This window comes from Canis lupus, chromosome 1, assembly GCF_048164855.1.
Source record: "Canis lupus baileyi chromosome 1, mCanLup2.hap1, whole genome shotgun sequence".
NCBI classification, from domain to species: Eukaryota; Metazoa; Chordata; class Mammalia; order Carnivora; family Canidae; genus Canis; species Canis lupus.
The window spans coordinates 47,672,333-47,694,735 of record NC_132838.1 but is presented as its reverse complement, the minus strand read 5'-3'; the positions used below and the strand labels follow the sequence as shown (position 1 = coordinate 47,694,735).

Sequence of the window (22,403 nt, the reverse complement as noted above, 5' to 3'; positions counted from 1 at the left end):
CACACAAGTAACACATATTTCACATGTTACATGTATCCTTACAATAAAGCTAAAGAAAAGAAAATGTTAAGAAGATCATTAAGACAAGATACATTTACAGTACTGTACATCTATTTATTGAAAAAAAAATCTGTGTTTAGGTGGGCCTGTGCAGCTTAAACCTGTATTATTCAAGAGTCAACTGCATGAATAAAATTAGTTCCCTCACTTAGAGGGGGAAAAAAAGTAAAAACTTTAACATGGACGTCCATCTACTGACTCACTGCAAAATCAGGATAAAGAAAACCACAAGGGAATTAAAAAGAACTCAAGAATGGATGAAATACAAGTATTTCTACCAGGGCGTAGAGTGGCAATTAGGTCAAATATGCAAATTAGCATCAGCTCAGAGCCTGAAGGAAATTGGGTCAAGCCCAAAAACTTGCCTGTGGGCAAATTAAACATTTTAATGCAAATCTTAATTGATATACAGTACTACTACCTTTCTTCATCCTAGGAAGGTTACTTTTATGTTACATGAAGCAAAAGCTGATTAAACTGCAGTGAACTGATAGAAATCGTTAGGCTGGAAGAGAGGCGCAGACAATGAAGTTGAACGCGGGTGGGATGCACTGTGCTTTGCAGTATGCTTTCCTATACTTTAATTTATTCAAGCTCAAGTCACCATGCAGCAGAGGAAGTTTTGATGTTACTCTCCAATTTATAAATGTAAAAACAGAGACAGACAGACATTAATGGGGATAATTAAAACTAAATGGCTTAGTTCCTACAAACACAAAAAATTCTTCATCAGTAAAAAAAGACCATCAGACTACAAAAGCAGGCAAACAAATAAATGGACATTCAGAGAAAAAAGAAAACTAAGTGGCCAATCAATATATGAAAAAATGTGTGACTTCACTAATAATTAAAGAAATCCAAGTTAAAACCATTATGAGGCTGTTCCCTCCCCCAATCTGATTGGCAAATATTAAAAGGACTGGTAAAAATCATTCCTGGTAAGGGAGTGAGAGTTCACATTAAGAGTATTAAATTGGTGTAACTTTTGTCAATACCTGCTATGGTAGGGCTCTATTTTGGTGAAGCCCAAGGAAGCACATCTCTGGGTATTTACAGCCCATGAAGTCCCTGCTCACAGTGAATTTGGGCCCGGTCATGTGACTGGCTTTGACCTATGGGGTACTGGCGAATGTGATGCAGCAGAGGGTTGTATGTGCTTGCATCTGGGGCTTGTCCTCTTGAAGTGCTCCTTCTTGTAACCTATGCACCCTATCAGGAGGCACCCAAGAAGTTCCATGGAGTGGTGCCTGGAGGAGGCCCCTAAGCAACAGTTCCAGGTGAGTTCCCAATAGAGCTTCTGGATGACACCAGCCATTCAAGTGACATCCCAGCTCTGGAAGAGTTCTCAATCAGGCTTCCAGATGACAGCCTCAATGTCCCAGCTTATACAACACATGGAAAGAAGAGCCACCCCACCCACCATAGAACTGTGAAATATAACCAAACATTGGTGCTTAAAGCCACTTTTTGTGGTAGTTTGTTATGTAGTAAAATATACTCAGTAAACTAAAAAAAAAAACAACAAAAAAACATATCCCTTGATTCCATTATTCTTTTAGGAATCCATTTCATAGAAATACTCTTATGGGTGTGAAAAAAGAGCTGCATCATTCAATAACCACTGCACCACTTTTTTATAACAGCAAAATATTATGAAACAAATCATTCAGTACTAGAGCATTAAAAAGAAAAAGTAGGAGTGTCTGGGTGGCTCAGTCAGTTAAGTGTCTGCTTTTGGCTCAGGTCATGATCCCGGGGTCCTGGGATCCAGCCCCGAGTCAGGTTCCCTGCTCAGTGGGGAGCCTGCTTCTTCCTCTTCTTCTGCCCCTCCCCCACTGCTCATATCCTCTCTGTCTCTCAAATAAAATCTTAAAAAAAAAAATAGAAAAAAAAAAAGTAGATGGGGTGCCTGGGTGGCTCAGTCAGTTAGGTCTGGCTCTTGGATTCAGCTCAGGTCATGATTTCAGGGTTGTGAGACAGCCTCACATCAGGCTCTGTACTGGGCATGGAACCTGCTTAGGATTCTCCCTCTCCCTCAGCCACTCCCCACCTTTTTCTCCCTCTGAAAATAAAAAAAAGCAGGATTATGTGTAAAGATATTAGATATTTAAAGTATACTGTTTAGATATCCAACATATCAATATCACTTGTTATTCACTTGTAAGCAATTAATCAATCCTTCAATCAGTAATGAATTCCGGAGATTAGTGGGAAGGCAGGTTGGTGCAGTCAAGGCTGCTTTGGCCACCAAGGCTCAGACAGGCTCTGGCATTTGCTCCATCACCCCACTGCAGGTCAGTGGCAGCAAGAGCAGGAAGAGCACAGTTTCCCCTGATGCTGGTCATTATGTGAAAAATCAACAGCTCAAAGTGTCTGAGTGGCTCAGCTGGTTAAACATCTGCCTTTGGTTCAGGTCATGGTCCCAGGGTCCTGGGACTGAGCCCCATGTTGGGCTTCCAGCTCAGCGATGAATCTGCTTCTCCCCTTTTCCCCTGCTGGTGCTCTTTCTCTCAAATAAATAAAATCTTTTTAAAAAAGGAAAAAATCTATTTTCTGTGTATTTGCTTTAATTTGGTGCTAAATAGATCAGCCCTGTAAGGTAGCAGGTGAGCTGAAATATCCCGGGGAAACATGAGAAGGAGCTCCCCTCTGAGCCCCTGTATCATTTACACTGTTGATGAAAACACATTATGCTGCCAGCTAGTGCCTAACCAGGTAATCCACAATCATCCCCCACCCCCCATTTTTCATAATAAGAAAAACTGTAGGCATATAGAAACAAAAGCAATGCAACTCTCATTGTCCAGTACAGCAAATAGGTGGGATATTAGAATGGTTCACATAACATCTGAAACCAGATTCCAAACACTACCATGTTACTCAAGTTACTGTCATATTTTCAGAGTCTAAAATGTGATATAACCACCACCAGCACTAAACAAAATGTTCTAGTATCTCATACCACTAAGAAAAATGGCCACTGCCAACATTTACAAGGCTTTTCAATTTCTGAGCTTATGGATTTATTGCATGTTCTGCAGAATACTTACTTGGAATAGGCAGCTCTAAAACTTTTTGAAAGGAAAAATTATAGATTATCTTACTCAGTATAAGAGCTAGCTGAAATGTTACATAAGAAATATCTATATTAAACATAATTTCATTTCTTAATTAAATGATACATGCCTAATACTTAAAATTTTGAAAACACTCATGTTTATTTTTCACTGGTCCATACTAGTTGTGAAAACCATGGTTTTGGGCTTTATGGTTCTCTCTACTTAAGACCGTATGTCCAGAAATTTGCATATCCCAAACACCCAAGTGGGACAGAAGTACTATTGTTTAAGGGATCCCAGAAGAAATACTTCTGTAAAAACAGTATCACTACTTTTCTGTATTTTTTCGATGATACTCACATCGTGCCTCAATTTCACAGCCCGGCTGCATTTGGAAGAGTGCCAAAGAGCACTGGGAGTGGGCGTGGAGCGGCCCAAAGGGCAGAGGTTCAGGTCATTCTCAGGGCCAAGTGCACGATGGGGAAGATCAGCCTAAGGGAGACCCCTGCTGGGTGTGTGCTAAGTCAGTTGGAACTGTCCCACGCTCTCTGTGATCCCACCCACCCCGCACTGCTCCGTCTCACTGCTCTGCTTAGTTTCCTAAAGTGATTCCTCATTCCAAGATTCTGCCTAGCTTCAGGCAGACAGACAGACACTCCACCACCTACCATCACCACACATCCCAAAGTCCCCTTGGGCGGTCCCTCTCTGTTCCCCTCCCTCCCGTCCACAGCGCAGGCCCTAGCGGGGGAGCCTCCACATCCCACTAGTGCATCTCCAAGCTAGTGATGTCGTCGCCCTCTCGGGGGCCTATCACTTGGTTCATCCCCCTCCACCTCCACATTCAATTCAGCAGCACAGCCTGTTCTTCCTACGTTCAGACCACGGAGCCAATGCGTCTACTTCTCTCTTCACTGCTGGGATCTGACTGCACCTTGTCATCTCTCCCCTGGACTCTCACAATGTCCCTCCAACACATTCTCCACAGATACCACATATTTATTTATACGGTTTTATTTGTCTGACAGAGCCAAAGAGAACATGGTGGGGGAGGGGGGCGGTTAGAGGGAGGAACAGACTCCCTGCTGAGCAGGGAGCCTGATTTGGGGGGGGGGGGGGGCTTGATCCCAGGAACCTGAGATCACAACCCTAGCCAAAGGCTTAACCAACTGAGCCACCCAGGCATCCCACCAGTTATTTATTTATTTATTTTTTAACAAAAAACCTAGTCATGTCACTTCCTGCAGAACATCTTTCAGCTAGGGTAAAAATCCAACTCATCCACCCACCCAGAAAGGCTGAAAGGTTCTGGCTCCAATGGCCCATGGCTTCTCAGAGTTTGGCCTGCTTGCCCTTACCTGGCTCGTTGTGCCTCAGATGCCTTCCACCTCCTCAAACACACTAAGCTGGCTCCTGCCCTGGGCCTTCCCCACTCTACACTCTTCTCTAACTCCTCATTCCTCAGGTCAGCAGATAACCTACCTTTCCTCAAAGCCTTCCATGCCCTCCCCCTCAATGATCCGCAGCCAACAATTGCTGCACTTTGTGTCCTTTCTTCCTTTTGTTTCTTTTCCATCGACTACCATATTTAATTATATTTTTGTGATTTAACTTACTTTTTTGTTTGTTTCCCCAAGACCCTGCCAACTCCAGGAGGAGCTATGTCTAATTTGCCAACATACTGCCCAGCACCTAGCCCTTGCCCAGCCCATGCTATTTAGCACCCCCGCCACTAGGGAGCACCACATGAGCACTCTTGCTCACTGCCTGTGCCAGGCATTCTTCAACAGAGTTTTGGTACATTAACTCAATTAAGCCTCATCACATCCTTTAGGCAGGTCCTGTTATTATTCCAATTTCTAGATGAGGTAACTGAGGCATGGAGCTACTGCGAACTTTCCCCAAGGCTGGGAATTTAGTAGGTTGAAGAGCTGGGACTCAGATATGTCTCGAATGGGTAAGTGAATTGGTTGTGGGATGGCAGAGGGAAGAATGCCCTCTGGACCAAGCCTGAGCAAAGGTCTCCCTGCACTTACCTTTTCTCATTCCACCAAAGGGGTCTTTGTTGGGTTCATAGGGCATCCTTCCCATCACATCAGGCATGCTCATGCCCTGCTGGTATGGGGTGCTTGGAGTCATGGAGTTCCGTTTTGGGAATGATGAATCACTGGCATCTGAGAATGGGTCGTGCACACTGACTGTACTGCTTCTAAGGAGACAAGAAAAATGAAAGCTTCGTGAAATAGCAGGAGATGCCTCCAAATGCTTGTTCAGAAAATAGGCCTAACTTGAAAATGTTTAATGTAAAAACCATCCCCTAAAATTACATGAATAAAACTAGTAGTATTCAACATTAAGGACACACACTTCTTCTTTACAGACAAATCTGATGTCATGTGGCTCACAGAGATCCTTTTGCATACCTTCCACCTTGCATCGGGGTCATCTGTCCGTGAGGGGTGGAGGCTGGGGTCGGTGGCTTCAGGTCACCTGGAACCTCTGCCATCGAGTTACTGCCAGTTGACTGGGGGGTCTGTGGACCTTGCAAGGATCCTGAGTTAGCTGACAGTAGTAGTACCAAGAGAAAATAAGAAAAAAAAAAAGAAGTTATCAAGTAAGCTCATCCTTCCTACTAATTTAAAAAAAAAAAAAAAAAAAAAAGGAAAGACAACACGACACCATCTTATTAGAATTAGAAATAGTAACAATATCCATTACTGGTAACGACACAGTAAAATTAGTTGCTTTTATATTGTTTATAGTGAAAATTAGTAAAAGTTGTTTGTTTTGTTTTGTTTTTAGTAATCTATTTGGCAACATACTTCATTTGTGAGCCATAAAACATATTTATACCTCTTGACTGGGTAATTGCTTTCCTGGGTATTTATCTCAAGAAAATAATCTAATATAAAAGAAGGCTTTAGGCAGAAAAAAATGTTTATTTCAGTGTTGTTTATAATGGAGATAATCTAAATGTCTGAGAGTAAGGAAAAAAAATGGGATGAAAAATTCGGTATACTGATTTGATGGACTATTGTGCTATTTTAGGAAAAAAGTTAGAAAAATTACTACCAGGTCTTAGGCAATGAGAAATGTTTAAGTTGAAATGCAATGATACAAATTTTTAATGAGCCTTATATCACTTCAATGCCTCCTCAATGTCTGTGCTATGTCATTAATAAAGTCATTTTTAGAGCTCTGGAATCAGATTTGTTATTACAAAACCAAAGTCATGCTCTTTGGAGTTCTTTAATGTCATCATCAGAGTCCTGAGATTTGGCTTTAACTATAATTACACTATAATAACAGAGCTCAGTATTGAGCAAATCTTTTTAAAACTTAAGTACTCACCTCATTGGAAAACATAGTATTTTAAGGGTTCCCGCTTTATCACTGACCTTTGCATGTGAGGTGCCCGAAAGACACTACCTACATTTATTAATTCAACAAATACTTATTGAATAAATAACATGCTTACTACATTGCTTACTATATTGCTTTCTTTCTATTCCTGGATGCACCAGTGTCCCAAACTGACAAAAAGGACAAAAATTCCTGCCCTCATGCAGTTTATAATAAATGCTTTCAGAACTGTTACAAATGGCAGAAATTACTGGCTGCTTGTCAAAGATGATACTGTATATGTTATTATCTGGAGTCCCTTTCCTAGGAGTGTCCGACACTCACTACAATTACCAGTAGCCACATTTAACTGTAGAGGAAATGGGGTTCAACAAATCACTGGAGATTACAGAGCGTGCTGGGAAGGAGCCCGAGGTGGAAATTAGTCCAGCTCTTCCAGTCAGAAAGCCTCAGCGGAACACAGAGGTCTCCAGTGAGATCAGGTCAGCCCTGGGCCTGGCCTGCTTGGGAGTGAATCTTGAGCCCTGGCCACCAGGGCCCTGCCTCCTGTGTAAGGTGTACGCTGGGTGCCCGGGACTAGAGTGACTCAGGGCAGCTCTCAGAGATGCCGGGAAGACTAGCTTGAAAAGTAGATCATCTTTTTAATGTAGATATCGCCAAAGAAAAGCTTAGTAACACATGCTTATAAATCAGATTTTGGTGAAACCCTACATATCAAATAAATAGATCGTAATAAGAGAAAAAAAAGTGGAGTCTTCTATAAATATGTAAGGATAAACCTACAAATGTGACTGCCCCACAGAGCTGGCAGGAGAAATAACGTGCTCCTTAAATCACAGACCACACTCCACAGCAGCCTGTGCGGCTTCCCTGGAAACATGGTTCACAGGCTGTGATTTCAGAATGACCCTTATTTACAAGTATTCACATTTACAGCTAATAAAAAAAAAAAAAAAAAAAAGGAAAAATTCTTCCCTCTGCCAGTATTTTTTCCTCTCCTTTCAGGAAAAAAAAAATGAACACAACCTCTTGAAGCTCCATTAATAGACGAGGCTGGCACACTCTGTAGGCTCTCCCTACCTTTTGCCAGAAGCTACAAATGTATACTCGAAAGTAAACAATGGAAAGGTTATTGAAGGTTAAGTACATTCACACACTTCAGACTGTACAGCCAGACTCCTAGCTGGGAAGATAATTTACACAGCACGAACCTGGTGCCCTAGTTCTGGCTGGGGTTTCGGGAAGGAGGGCAGGGAGAAGGAAGGAGAGCTGATATGTCCCAGGTCTACAGTGACTGGAGGTCACCCAGAGGGCACCTTTGTTTATAACCTGAACCTCTTTCTCATTTATCTTCCACTGAGGATTCCCTAGTTGGATCCATGACAGGTTTTGTGACATCACCTGTCAGCTAATAATAGAAATGCAGTCAGCCACCTGCCAGCAAAGATGGATGGGTTTTTGGTTACAGACTTACTAATTGAATGTGGAGCTTCCTCGGCCCCCCTTTACCCCGCCCCCACCCCACCCCAGCTTCCAGGCCTCCTAGGCCACTTGGGGAGGTGATTTCTGCAGCTGTTCATTAGAACTCCATGAACTTTTACAGGCTTATTATAACGAGATCCCCACTGGCACCTCAGAAATGCAACTGTACCCCAGGCCTTGCCCACGTTTCATCTGGGAGCTTCCCTCAATGGACTCGCCCAAGTCACTGGAAGACAGTAACATGGAGCTCTGGCTTGAGAAACCACACAGTCCCTACGGTGAAGATCACGGGCCGAGGGGTTCTACCTCCCAGAGGCTGGCGGAAAGGAAGTTCAGTCCACACTGGCCACACCAGATCGAAACCGGAATACAGATGGATGACACACAACGCTAGTGTAGCCAAATGAGCTGGGAATTCAGGTGGCTTCAGAGTGGCCATTTAGAAAGCAATCTAGTACTTTTCTTAGGAATCTTTTTAGTTTGGATGTGTTGATAAGAAATACACTATAATTACCTTCTTAGGGGGAGAATGGACTCTAAGAACACAAATGCTGGCTGAAAATTCGTTTTTAAAAATTGTGTAGTGTAGGAGACCCTGACGTGGCAAATGGTGGGGGAATAATCTTGTTTCCTTCATTGACGATAAATATATTTCGTATTCTCTAATGATTGCTCTGGTGTCAGAGAGGCCACGGACTCATGAGTGTCAGGGAAAAGTGTGTTATGGGTTCTGGGGCTGATGTTCCTCGCTCCCCTACCGGCCAGTCTGTGTGTCCTTCCGTCTGTATGAGCAGGGTATGGAGAGCGGCCTGGCCCCATGTGCTCTGCGTGAGGTCGCCTGGGCCATGCCCTGACCGGGAGGCTGGGCTCAGGACACCCTCCTCCTCCTGCTTCTTGATTCACAAGACTCCGGACCATGTGGACCACGGAAAACGCGTTATCAGAAGTGCATCTGCAATCCAAGCTCCTTTGTGCAGTTAAAACGATAATGTTGCCATAAAAACGGTAGTTTAAAGAAAGGGAAAAAGGAAAGAGCCGACTGTTGAGAGAACAGGCCCTCCACTTTCTGAAGGGTCTATACCTCAGCGGGATTTCTTGTACTGAAGCTGATGCTCACTGGGAGAGCTATTCTCCATACAGAAGTGCAGCCCATTCAGTGACATGAGTTTTTCCTGGCAAATAAAATATACCTTTACATCTTTGCAGACATCGCCACTTTGGTCCCTACACCCCACTGAGTTTTTATTTTGGAAAAATAGTTTCAGAGCTGTTCACAGGCAGCTTGTTTTACCCTGTGAACTGAATGTAATGTTGTGAGACTTTTAAAATTAGATTTCACAGTTTTAAGGTAAACCAGAACTGCAAAGGCTTCAAATCCTTAAGGGTGGGGCTGAGAGAGCATTTCTAATTGTGTTTCGAACTGACGGGTCTAAATATATACCCCAGGTATATTCCCTACAAGCGCATCTTGACCCTAAGAAGTATTTATGTGTGATCTCTTGATTAATGACCGTAGGTACTAGATTGCCATCCAGACAGCAGAGAAACAAGGAGAAAACAACTTCTTTCTTTGGATCACAGACACCTTCTTCTACGCGTGGAAGGTTTCCTTATTATAATGCCACTTCAGACACAGGCAGAGGAATATAGTAGGTCCAGGCATAATGCTCGAGCTGGGTGCCACTCACTTAGCAATGAGATTTGGGGACAGTTACTTAGATCTTGTGTGTTAGTTTTCTCATGGACTTTGGGACAGTATGTGCACCATAGAGGTGATGTAAAGATTAAATGGTAGAGCACTTAAGAAGGAGCCTGGTACATTGTAAGTACCTAAGAAATACTGGCATTTGATCCCAGAACAATCTGATAGGAAGTGGCAGGAATGGTCAGTCCCATTCTGTATGCAGGACAGTGTGGCTAAGTGCTGACCATCACAGGGCTTGGATGTGGCCAGGCAAGAAGACAGCTGGATTTAACTTGTGTGAGGTCACCACCCAGATCTATGGGTGATGAACGTCTCTTCCTATCTAAGAATACTGTATTCAGTAGAAGACAGTGATTCAGGAATCTGAAATGCTAACAGGTAGAAGAGAGGCTACCGGGGGAATTGAGAGAACGGCATGTCTCCTGTCTCCACGGTGGAGTGGAGAGACAGGAGAAAAGGGAGGTATCGTGGGTTTGGTTTTGCTCAGGAGACTGTGGGTGAACTGCATTATTTCCAGGTAGCATTCTTAAGGCTCTTGACCTCGGGTCTGAGCTAACCGGCTGCTGGGCCTCAGAAACAGGGTGGCAGGGACCTCCACCATGACAGGTCTGCTGGATTCCCTACAAGTGGGAAGTTGCTGGGCAGGACAACATTAAAAACTGAGTCCGGATTTCATTCTTTGACAGAAGCAGAACTGGTGGAAACTGGCTGCTAAACTTTCAGGGCAGTGTTTTCTGGTAGCACCAAAGTATTCACAGGGGTAACTGGGGCGACTGGTTTTTGATGGTTAGATGGAATATTTTTTAAATATGTGGAGAAGGAAGAAAGGTATATAGCTCAGGCTTCCAGAGTCTCTTCTGATGAAGGAAGGTAAGGCAGGAGAATGGTGCCTTGGCCACAGTGGCCCAAACGGCCACATCCTAGGTTATATTCTCTGTTCCCTTAAGCGCTGCCAACGGGGGTTCCCTTACAAAACACCCCTTATCCTCAAAGATCCTGCGTTCTGTGTGCTTGCCCAGGAAGTGGCCTTTTCAGAAGTGGCTAGTGGCCTCCAGAGCCCCGCCGGGTGGGGGGTGCAGGTGCCACTGCCTTTCCCGGCGACAACTGTAGCGCTCCCACTTACCAGGAGAGGGCGGCTGGAGCTTGGGCTGCTTCTTGGTGTCCGCGGTGCTAAAGACTTCCGGCGGGGGCTCCTCCCCGCGCTCGATCTTGCACTCAAAGGCAAACAGGTACTGAATATACTGCTTTTTCAGGGAGCTCGCTGCACTGCTTGAAGTGCCAACATTTAGGTTGGTTGCCAGCTCACGCCACTTCTTGTTTTTATTAACCTAGCAAAAAAAATGGCAGGATCATTGGTTTGTAGCAAAGTGGCTTGTTTAAAGCCAGGAGACAAAAAAAGCACTTAATGTCTTGGTTTACTCTTTTTTTTTTTTTTTTTCATTTGCCTCTCTTAACTAATGCTCATTACTCCCACTCAGTAGTGCAGAGACAGCATTTACAGTTATAAAACCATTAAGGGACCTGCTGATAGCTACATAAAATGCTGCTCGTCGAGATTCTTCTGCCTGATGCACCTTCTAAAGCCTCACTCTTCCCAGGCCGCTGCTGCTCAGAGCCTGCGATCTTCCCCGAGCAAATGTACACTCTCGCTCACCCCCATCCCACCTCCAATCAAAAAAAAAAGGACATCTGAAAACAAATTTAAAAAGCAGTAACTTGACTGTTTTGCAGTTTAAGTGTTATAGCTTTGATATGAGAAACACTGTTTCCTTCCAACAGCCACAAGCTTCCAGAAAGCCGAGCCTGTAATTCCAGCCCGTGTCCCTCCTCTCACAGGAGGCTTTCCTATGGTGTTGGGCAAAGGGGACTCTAGGGCAGCCCACACCAGCCATCAGCCCTGGGTGGCTCTGAGGCCACCAGCCGGCCGATGTGGCGGGTCCCTGTGAGCCAGGGGAAGGGGCAGGGCACAGGTGACTACACAGTGTTCCCACTTAACACTCTGGCTGAAGAGAACACAGCCGCAAAGTGAGGAGAAAAAAAGGAGAGAAATCCTGAAATGCTGCAATAGGATTCTGGGCATTAACTTTTGATTCCCACTTGGGCCAGCGTTATCCAAGGTTGAACGCCTTAAGGAAACACACAGACCTGCAAATACTTGGGGAATAATCTGCTTTTAGATATGCTTTCTGCTAAGTAGCATGGTAAGAGTTAAGGGGACAGTTGTTTTTTTTTTTTTTTTTTTAAGATTTTATTTATTTATTCATGATAGACACAGAAAGAGAGAGAGAGAGAGAGACAGAGAGAGACACAGGCAGAGGGAGAAGCAGGCTCCATGCAGGAGCCTGACGCGGGACTCGATCCTGGAACTCTAGGATCACGCCCTGGGCCAAAGGCAGGTGCTAAACTGCTGAGCCACCCAGGGATCCCCAGGACAGTGGTTTTTTAATGAAATGTTCAATTTTTGGATTCAAACTTTCCCACAAAGCTCTTTATGTCCATTTACTTAGTACTAAATGGTGCACGATAAACAAATCTCAGAATGCTCACGAAATGCTCAATTCCACTTTTGGCACTTCATGCCAGGCTGCAACAAGCAGGCCTGCAAATTGCTTCAGAAGGGATATGCAGAGTATTGCCTAGGACACCCTGAAAAGCAAGGCACTGATCTCTATGTGGCTGCAAGTACCTGCCCTGACCGCATCTGAAGGCACTGGGTAGAAACCAAGATTGGGTATGAGTGACAATGTGGCCAAGTGGCCCACTGCTGTGCATCCCAGATACACTCACACTGCCCTGATTAGCTGGGTGAGCAAACAGCCTTACTTGCAGACCCAACATGGTAACCCACACTGCTGACACTCCAAGTAAGGTGTCCAGACCTCTATACTTCTGTGAGGGTGAAACCCGAGTGTATAGTATCCGGAGGATTCTAAAAAATCTTGGCCAGAGAGCTAGGTATGGAGTGGGAGAGGTCAGGGGGACCTAGGTGCAGGGGAGAGGTGTGCATCCTGAGCTCTCCCTCCATGGACCAACTCTCCCTCACTTCATCTGCACTGAGGACTTACCAGCTGTTTCCGCAAAGCCCTGAATCAAGCTCTGCTTGTTCAGTTGTACATTGCAGTCTCTGGTGGGATAAGGCACTTCAGGGAGGGCTGAGAGCAAAGGCCTCTCCTGCATCCCCCAGAGCCACACGGCACTGAAACCAGGGCAGGCCCTCAGTGATACTTATGGATGAGGTGACTCACTCTTGGATAGTTGGCAACCTGTGGTACCTGGGTGGAGTGCAGGGTGCCACACTATGTAGTAGACCACTAGGGCCCAGAGCAGCTCCTTTCATCGATCTGGGTGGAAGCCTGGTTACTGACAGGTTTTTAAAGCTCCCCAAGTAATTCTAATGAAGAAGTAGCCTCAGAGCTAGTGGTAGGTGGGCAGAGCACCCATCTTAGAACTCGCAGGCTTGGCCCACACCTAGCCCGAGTGCCCCTGAGCCACATGACCCTACCTCATTTTGTTACAGCTTCCTTCTCTCTGTGGGGCTGATGTCCCCTGCATTTTATGGGTATTCAGAAAGACAAAGCCAGAACAAATTTAAAGCACAGGGCCCCACACACAGTGAGCACTTATCTAGGGATCCTCTTTTTGCCTTTTTGCTGTTCCTCTGTCAGGACATATCCTCGGAACTAGACTTTGGGCTAAAAGCAGAGCCATGACCAGGGTGAGGAAAGCATGGCCCCCAGGGCATAAAAATTAAGGGAGCACTGGCTTTAAGAATCAGGCAAGTGCAGGGTAGGTGCCGCACAACCCTGAAGCTAAATGCCCTCTGGTGGACAGGTATCTTGGACTTGCTTATTAGATATACAGGACTTAGTTTTCTTAATAAATTACTCTGGCTAGAAGGAAAAAGTGAACTGGATTTATAACTGATCCAGACAATTGGTCACTTGCAAAACATTTCTGGGGTATTTACTATGGAATCTTGGCAAAGCCCACAGAACCCCAGAGCTATCAGGGAACCTAAACAAAAATCTAGCCCAACTGTCTCACTTTACAGATGGGAATGGAGGTCCATATGATGACCTGCTGAGGTCACATGGCGAGCTGTCCCGAGCCCCAGTGCTCCCCCTGTAGCACTTAGACTGGATCCCATAGGCTTAGCTTTCTCTTTATTGGGGGAAAAAAAATTGAGTCTGCACATTCAAAGAAACCTGCAGAGAGAGCTTATGCAGAGTGTCTCCTCCTTGACTCATTCATCCTCACCTGTGCCAAACCTCCAATCTCTTTGACGCAGACATAGAGCCGGAACAGGTCCAAGGGCTTCTTGCCCACTGCAGGCAGACTTGAGACAGGGGAGCCTCGCTCTTCCATGAAGGTAAGGTATCTGTCGACCCATAGCTTCCGCTCTGGCTCATTCCCCAACTCATACACCTTTGTGATCTTTTCCCCAGTAGTGGTGGATGAGCTGGACTTCTAGTGCCCAGAGGAGCATTTGGAGATGGGGTATGGGTGGGCACAGGGTAAAGGGAAGAAGGTGAGAAGAAAGTAATGAGCTACCAAATACAGGAAGAGAACAGATTTAAAAACTACTGCTATCACACAACAATTAGGAATGAAGGCTACTAGTTCAGGCACAAACTATACATTTTCTTAATTAAGACTTTACTTTGACTTTAAAGAAAGGGCCCAAACTCCCCCTTTTATATACTTCAAGAACAAAAACAAAAAAAACAAAAACCTTTTTTACTTGATTGATTATAAGCGTTGAATCCCAGAAGGCATGATTCCAATAACACTGCACGTCATTTTTAAAAATAAAAGGGTGTTAGCTCATAGAAGAATCACAGTGAATTTAAAATTTTACATGTATGTAATATTATAGAGCTCTCAAAACTATATGGATCCTTACTTGTTGTCAAAATAAGAATGGCCAATGTGGGTCTTCGTTAAAATGTTAAATCATACAGAGGAAAGCAGATAACGGGACTTGCTGAAAAACATAAGGTAGGTCACAAATGCCAGGAACCAGTGGTGTGGGCTCTTTGCTCATTTGCAAGCTTTATAGACTAGTGGCCAGATATGGTTTTGGTATTTACTCATGATGACTACTAGCTCTCCCTACTTAAGATTTCTTGAACTTCTCTGCCAAGGCAAGGGGCTATTAGAGAGTTATTTTAAAAGATTTCTTAGGCAACCATGCTTTAATCACAAACACATGTGCTATTGCATATTCCCTGAACATCTACAGATAAAAATATACATTTACTTTTACACACACAGGTTTATGGGCTCATGTGGTTTATACTAATGCTCTAATTCTTGTCTTTTTCTAATTATCTTTGACCCTAAAATGTCAAAAGTTGCTGTTTCTGCATAACTGAAGCCCACCTTCTGGATGGATTATGTGATCTGGGAAGGTAACAGTTTTAATCCTACACAGCCCAAATGTGTCTTTTTCCTTATGTCTCTGTATTTGTAACAATAATTTGGGTACTTGTAATATTTACAACTCCAGGGTTATTGTGAAAAATCACTTCTAGATTCTCAATAAAGATTTCCTTGGAACAAGAACTGACTTCATTTCCTCATATGTATTTATCAGTTATCATTTGGAATGGATACCCGTTATTTTAGATGGAGTTTTCCTGAACTCTTTTTCTATTATATTTAGCTTAACAATTTTAAACGCATAGCTGAAGTTTGGGAGGTTAAGTAACATGACTGCACTGAAGTTTGAGGTTACCTTATTTGGCAAATGATCCCCAATAAAAGTAGGACCTCAGAAAGGATGCCTGAGAAGGAAACTAACAAAGTTGGTGAGTGGCAGCTTCTCCCCTAATTAACATGTTCTTCTCCCGAGCTATTGCTGCTGGAATTTTATGACTCAGACTTAGAATTATCGAGGCATAAAATCTTTACATCAAATACAAAAAAAATGAGTGATACAAGTTGATGTAAATAAAAAATTTAGGGTGGCAAGATTTAAAAAAAAGTGTGATCTTTTAGAATTTACACTGATGCCAAGGCTAAACAGTAAGTCATTTAAAAATGACTTTAGATTAGAGCTTAAAAATATATATACATATTCATACATATAACTATATATCCATATATATTCTCAGAGTGTGGAACATACTATATATTCAAATGTAAGTTTTTAAATTTTCTTTTCCATATTCTTATACCCAAGGAATATTCTACTAGGAAAAGAAACCACATTTTATACCACATTCCAGAAGCTTTGTCATCACTAATGGGGTAGTTATTATGAAGAGGTTTCTAAATTCTAGTTCAAAATTTTTTTCCTTTTGGGGAATAATAGAAAAATGGGTCCAATGTTTTTTTAAAAAATTAAAATTTAAAATAAGAACAGGAAAAAAAAAGCATTATCACCTAAAATCAATAATAATAATAAAAAACCCCCACCAACCTCTCCCTTGCATTTTATTTCTGAAAAATTGAGAGGTGAAAGTTTGACATTCAATTCAGGGTAAGAGAAATAAAAGCATTCATTTCAATTTAAAATTACTTTGAGTAATTCCACCAACATTCTGAATGTAAAATCCACCTGCCATTTCTGGCCTGGTCCTCTCCAAAGCTGGGGAAGGCTTCTGAAAGGACAGTTAGTCAGGACCTGAGCATTGAGGCCATGCAGATGCCTGTTCCCGTTTATGAAATGAATGCATCCCAGAACCTGAGATAGGCCTAAAATAACAATATGCCTGGTTTGGCTATGCATATTTCTACTTTTCTTTCTTAAACAAACTTGAGTTTAATTTCTGCATATCTCAATGTGTTCTCGTAAAGTTAGAAAAACTTAATGAAGTGGATGGTTTTTAATTGAATCCTCTTGTTTTTCATAGCATAGTTATCAGATCTTCAGAAAAGACTTAAGGATTTTTATGGCACCATAATGTAGGAAAATGCATCTGTATGAAGAGACAGTGGTCAGGCCTCAGGTGATGTGTTAGGTCCCAGAAGAGGCTTCCCAGGCACCGAGGCCCCTTCATCTAAACCATTGTCACCCACTTTGTTTGTCCTTGGTGGCTCTTAGTTGCATAGCTTATGAAAAGCGTATGTTTTGCGTGGAATTACCTGTCTTCCCCTCGTCTTCCACTACGCTCCGAGTTCCACAAAGCAGGGGGTGTGCAGATTTTGAATTGCCAACAGTGACTGCACACCGGAGGTAGTTGGTATATAATCTGTTCTGTGAACGAGCACTCAAAGGGTCAGAAAGGGTTTGAGAAGTCTGGCACCCTCCAAGTAAGAATTAAGAGCAGAATCAAATATTTCTGTAAACAGGATTTCGGTGATCAAGGTGCTAAGTGAACATGGACACAGGCTGGACATTGAGAAAGGATGATGGAGCCTAGGACTGACTGGTGTTTTCTACCTCCACTCTCAGCCTCCAGGTCTGTTTACTAGCCAATCACCAAATATTGAGAGAAACAAAAGCGTAAGATATTGATTGGACTACTTTTTTTGGTTCATAGACACTGGCTTTCACGTAGCCTTTGGACAGGAGTCATTATATGTTCTACCCACTGACATGGGGCAAGTCAACTAGCTCTGTGGGAAGATGGGATGACTCTTCCAGGTCACTGGGGCTACCTTGTAACTGTAAAAACCATATCCTAGTGTCAGAAACCATCATGGGCCTGAGGAAAGGGAAGGGAGATTGCTCAAAGACTGTAGCAGGACATGCTGGCGTCACAAATGTTTCCCTTGCGTACAGTTTAATGAAGTCTATAAGTACAGTTTTCCTCAAATCTTTCAGGCACATTTACATTTCAGCAGTCTTTACCATATGCCTGGTAATATGCGTATGTGCAAGTGTTTATTTTTTATTTTAGACTGTTCCGTAACAAAACAACGTTGGTCCACAGTGCACTGTCAAAGCATAGAACATCTTTATTGTGGGGTCCATTTCGAGCTCACTATTAGATGGGTTTCATAAGACATGCTGGTAAGAGCAATGTGAAGTAGAAACTGAGGTTGTGTCTCAGAAGGAACAGTTAAATATTCCTAAATTGTGTATGTCAGCAGTGATCTGATAGCAGAGATGCTCTCAGGTCCTTCCTTCCAATTGCTTTTGGTTCCCTTCCTAAATTAGTATCTCATTCAAGACAGGGGCCATTTTCTGAATACAGAGCTGCCATCTTTCTTCCCTTCCCTCCAACCACAGCTCCTCTTGTCCTTTTCTGCCACTGGAGCCAGAAGTCTGCTTGTAAATTTTTTTTAAGATTTTATTTTTTTATTTTAGAGAAAGAGTGTGCAAGCATGAGTGGGGGGAGATAGTAAAAGGGGGAAGAGAGAAGGACAAGTGGACTTGAGCTGAACATGAAGCCCCAGACACGGGGCTCGAGCCTAAGACCCTGAGATCATGACCTGAGCCGAAACCAAGAGTTGGACGCTCAACCAACTGAGCTTAAATTCTTAAGCATAAGACGGTTATGGTATGGGAAGAGATAATGTATATGGAAATATTCAGAAAAAAGGGAAAAGGAGTATGCAGTTTTAAGCATAATTGTTTTATAGTAAGCAAAGGAATTCAACAATTCATTTTACTTTTTTCTTATACTTAAGTGGAAAGTGGGATTTTTATAAAAGTTTCTTCCCTACGGGACTCGTTCACAGATAACTTGACTAGTAAGTTGTAAGATCATAAATATCTCAATCTTTATTAAATCCAGAGATGGCAAAGTAGAATTTTTATTTTTTAGTTAATTTATTATTTTTTGTAAGGTGGAGTTTTTAAATACAGAGATCTATAGGTCGTCTTTGTTTTTCATAAATTATTATTAATTATTACCTTAAGGTATTAAAGATTATTATTTGCAATCTCTGAAATTTTTCCCTCTGAGCCAACATACCAGTGTTTTTGAAAAGTTCTAATTTGAGTTCCACCTGTTAACTTGAGAGTATGCCGATTCAAAAATGCTTTTCTTATGATTAAGACAAAACACAACACAACAGCAGGGTAGATTACGGGGGAAAACCCCTGTAATGTTGGCTGCCTTCTGAGATTCAAAGCCAATAACACAAAGACATCAAAATGCAGGCGTTGCATTCCCCCTTCCTGTTAGTTCTGCTTAGCCCGCCCTAGAGCATTTTTCATTTCATCTTGGTTGTTGCAAAAGCGAAACATGTCTACAGAGAAGGTAACAGTGAATATTGCCCTTTCTTCCTCTGAAAAGGAAAATGCTGGTTATACTAGAGCTCCACATGAATTTTACAAACATTTACTGGAACCACCAACCCTTCAAACCTTCAGCTCTATCTGTTTAAAGCAGTGAATGGATAATTAATAGCAGCCTCCTTTTGGGGTTTTGACTAGATTGCCAGATTCTGCACATAGAGTCTTCTTCCCTCGAACCTGCTTTTCCTGAACTGTACTCTTCAATACGTTGTCTTACAAAAATTAGCGTCTTAATTAAACCTTCTTGGCAAGTAATTGCATGTTAAGGTTTTTTTTTTTTAAACAGATCTTTTGATTCCCTATATGAATGTAAAATAAAGGTTACTACAGCACCATTCTTATTCTTTTTTTTTTTTTTTTTTTTTTTTAATGGCACAGAATTAATCTCTTCAGTAGGAAAATAAAGACCAAGCTCTATGGACAGAACACTGAGGCTAAAAAAAAGTTCCCTCATAGGTACACTACCATTTTTTGTTTTTTAACATATCATATGGAAATCAACACTTAATTTCAAGATGATCAGCAATCTTGTGCAGGATGTAATTTTTCTATCTCAACTGATTCTAATGTAGGTACATATTATTAATCCCAAAGTAGCATTCCAAATATTCACATGCAGTAACATTTCTACAACTTTTCTGTTAATTTCTGACAGGTGGATTGAAACAAAGCAGGGCTGGTATTATGTTAACCTGTGCCCAGAGTGCAATATCTCTATTTTCAGATAGGCAGTTTTAAAATAAGATGTTTCAGATACAACAGCCCATGAAAGATTCAGGCCAAAGGCCAAATTTGTCATTTATTCCATGGCTGCTATTAGTTCCCATGTAAATGGAGAAGTAACTCGTTTTAAAGATCTTCTGTAAGTGCACAATGGATCAGACATTTGAACAAAGTCACTGCGTGAAGGAATTTGGACCCAGTGACATAACCACATGCTTCAGATAGAGCTGCTGCTTTATACTAGCAGTTTCATTACCAGAAATTAACTTCTATGATTTACACAAACTTTACTCATTTCGTTACTAATATAATTATCAAGAAAACCCTTTCATGGATAAATTATGAAGAAAAAGTCTTATAAAACAAATAAATAAGCAAGCATTCAAGTAGAATTAATTAATTATAAAAAAAACCCCAAAAAAACAAAAACAAAAAAAAACACAAAAAAACCAGAGCCACTTACAGGGCTTGATGGAGTCTTTGGCCAGCCTGGGCTGCTAATGCTATCACTTTCATCTCCATGAAATGAGGAGATGCTAGCAGAGCTGGGGGACATTGGGGAAGGGACTGGCAGGTTGCCGGGGGTTGGGGGCTGAGAAATACCCTGAGAGCTGTAGCTATCCTGTGGTAGAGGAATAAAAAAAAAAAAAAAAATGACAAAGGTAGGGCAAACTTTATTTAAATTAACAAAAAGCACATCCAGTTTAACAGACTAATTTTTATATATAATGGATATATATAAAGACATGTACAAACACACACACAGAAACACACACATAGAAAGGTATTAAAACAACATTCTTAATTAGTATAACTTGGTAAGTTTGCCGGATGCTGGATAAGGCCACTAAGCCACCATGCTTACTTCAAGCTTACATGGAATGCTAAGCATGGGTTACCCCGTATGAAAGAAAGAAAGGAAAAAAAAAGCTGTTCACCTTATTTATCAAATAAGGCAGGAAAGCAAAATATTAAGTATGTTGTTGTTGCTGAGGCGGCCAAAACAGGAAGCTATAAACTGAAGGCAGAGAAAATGGCTGCAAGGATCAAAACCAGGCAAGACCCCCTACTTCTCCCCACCCCCAGAGCAACTCTCTCCGGTGGGGCTCGTCCCTCCACCCCTCTCCCACGACCAGGAGTTAAATGCCGTAAGAACTAGTAACTTTCAGATCCACACCATGGAGGGGTGAGGAAAGAGGGGAGAGCTACAAACTCGGCGGACGAGATGGAGGCATGCAGAGGAGAAGAAACCAAGTGGAAACAAAAGTGGAGGCCGACACCAGTGACTACAGAACACCATGGCAGCTTCAGCGAGGCAGACCCCACACCACGTGCAGAGGAGAAAGGAAGTACCTTCGACTTGCTCTCAGGCTGCGGAGCGCCTTCTTCTTTACCGTCGGCTTTGAGAGGCATGGGCAATTTGGATTCCCCGGGAGACATCATATCTGCAAGACCCATAGATGCTAATCGAAAACAGGAGAAAGAGTTTAGGATTATACATGTGATGCATCGGGCTGTGCTCCTGCTAACACAAGTTACTGAGTGGTGCATGGGACACTTGCATTTCCCTTGAAGGAAGAGAAGAAAAAAGAAGAGAGTTGTAACTCCGAGCACGCAGTCTTCTGAGATCTACACAGCACGTCATTCTGCCAGTCCTTGTGTAACTTCAAACCAAACCAAAACCAAACCTAAAAACAAACACCCCCCCCCCCCCAATCATTTACTCAACACTGGGGCCACTGAAAGTCAACTCTTATCAATATTGTGTTTTTCAAGATCACTACAGCTTAAGTAGAGTAGGTGACTAGTAGGAATCAGTCCAGCATTTAAAATGCTCCTCAGGTGTGAAAGGAAATACTGGGTGTGTGTTTGTACTACCTGGTGTCTGGTGGATTTCGTGCTTTCCTAATTTCCTAAATTTTCAGGATCTACTGTTTGCAAAACCATGTGACATTTTATATTGTTTTCACTTTAAAGTCTTATCTATGGCTTGTGGCCTAGTCTGCAGCAATGGAAAACAGTCGGAAAATGACTTCCAAAACAATCCTCAAAAGTCACTGTTGAAGGAAAGGACTTCTAATTATTTTGCACTGTGGCTGGTTTCCTTTCAGGGTGGTGCTGGGTGTACATCTATCAATCCTCAGCAGCAGCTCCAATGTCCAGGTCGGACACCCACACCAGCTCCAGAGTCAACGCTCCAATTCCCGGCAAAACTCATTTTCCATCTCAAGGCTCAGAAACTCAATCAAGCTCATCTAGGATTTAGAATGCAAGGTTCAGAGAACGATTGATTTATACGCGTTATTTACGAGTATGGATGGACATTTTTGAGTTAAAAATAAGGGTTTGGATTTCTCTTTAAAGAAGAACAAGGCTACAGTAGGGAATCGGCGTAGACATCCAGGGAATAGCAGCTGAATGTCTACAGAACCCCACTGTGAAAACCATCTGCGCAGCACTGGGCTGGGAGCGCGACACCAAACAGATGTGTGAGGAGAGATGGAAGCAGACAAGGGAGAGCAGAGAGAATTAAGAGCCTTGTAAATGAGTGAAAGCCAGAAAACATTCCTATTTCAAAATAAAATAAACCTGAGGTTTTATGAACAGGATCCATTCTACATTCTGCAAACAAAAGTGCTGGCTGAACCGAGACGGTGCACATGTTGCATAATGTGCCAAAAAAAAAAAAAAAAAAAAGGCAGCTTTAAAAAAGGCTCCACAGATTGCCCACTACAAAATGATTATTGCACATATTCATGTATTACTATGTTTTAGAAAATAATTAGTTTTAATTACAGCAGTGAGAGAGTGAGCAGGG

At 42.5% G+C, this 22,403-nt stretch overlaps 1 protein-coding gene across 11 annotated transcripts in view; it reads right to left on the bottom strand.

Annotated features, from left to right (window-relative positions):
- The window catches only part of ARID1B (AT-rich interaction domain 1B), a 434,837-nt gene that overhangs the window by 13,771 nt on the left and 398,663 nt on the right, over nucleotides 1-22,403 (bottom strand). For 6 of the 11 annotated variants that reach the window (XM_072828796.1, XM_072828821.1, XM_072828865.1 and 3 more), the window contains 6 exons: nucleotides 20,939-21,048; nucleotides 20,049-20,207; nucleotides 13,927-14,136; nucleotides 10,793-10,997; nucleotides 5,543-5,681; nucleotides 5,156-5,328 (listed from right to left, as the gene is read on the bottom strand). In XM_072828796.1, coding sequence (XP_072684897.1) covers nucleotides 5,156-5,328; nucleotides 5,543-5,681; nucleotides 10,793-10,997; nucleotides 13,927-14,136; nucleotides 20,049-20,207; nucleotides 20,939-21,048 — 996 coding nt within the window. The remainder of the gene's footprint in view (nucleotides 1-5,155; nucleotides 5,329-5,542; nucleotides 5,682-10,792; nucleotides 10,998-13,926; nucleotides 14,137-20,048; nucleotides 20,208-20,938; nucleotides 21,049-22,403) is intronic. The other 5 variants (XM_072828832.1, XM_072828873.1, XM_072828879.1 and 2 more) reach the window with 3 other exon arrangements.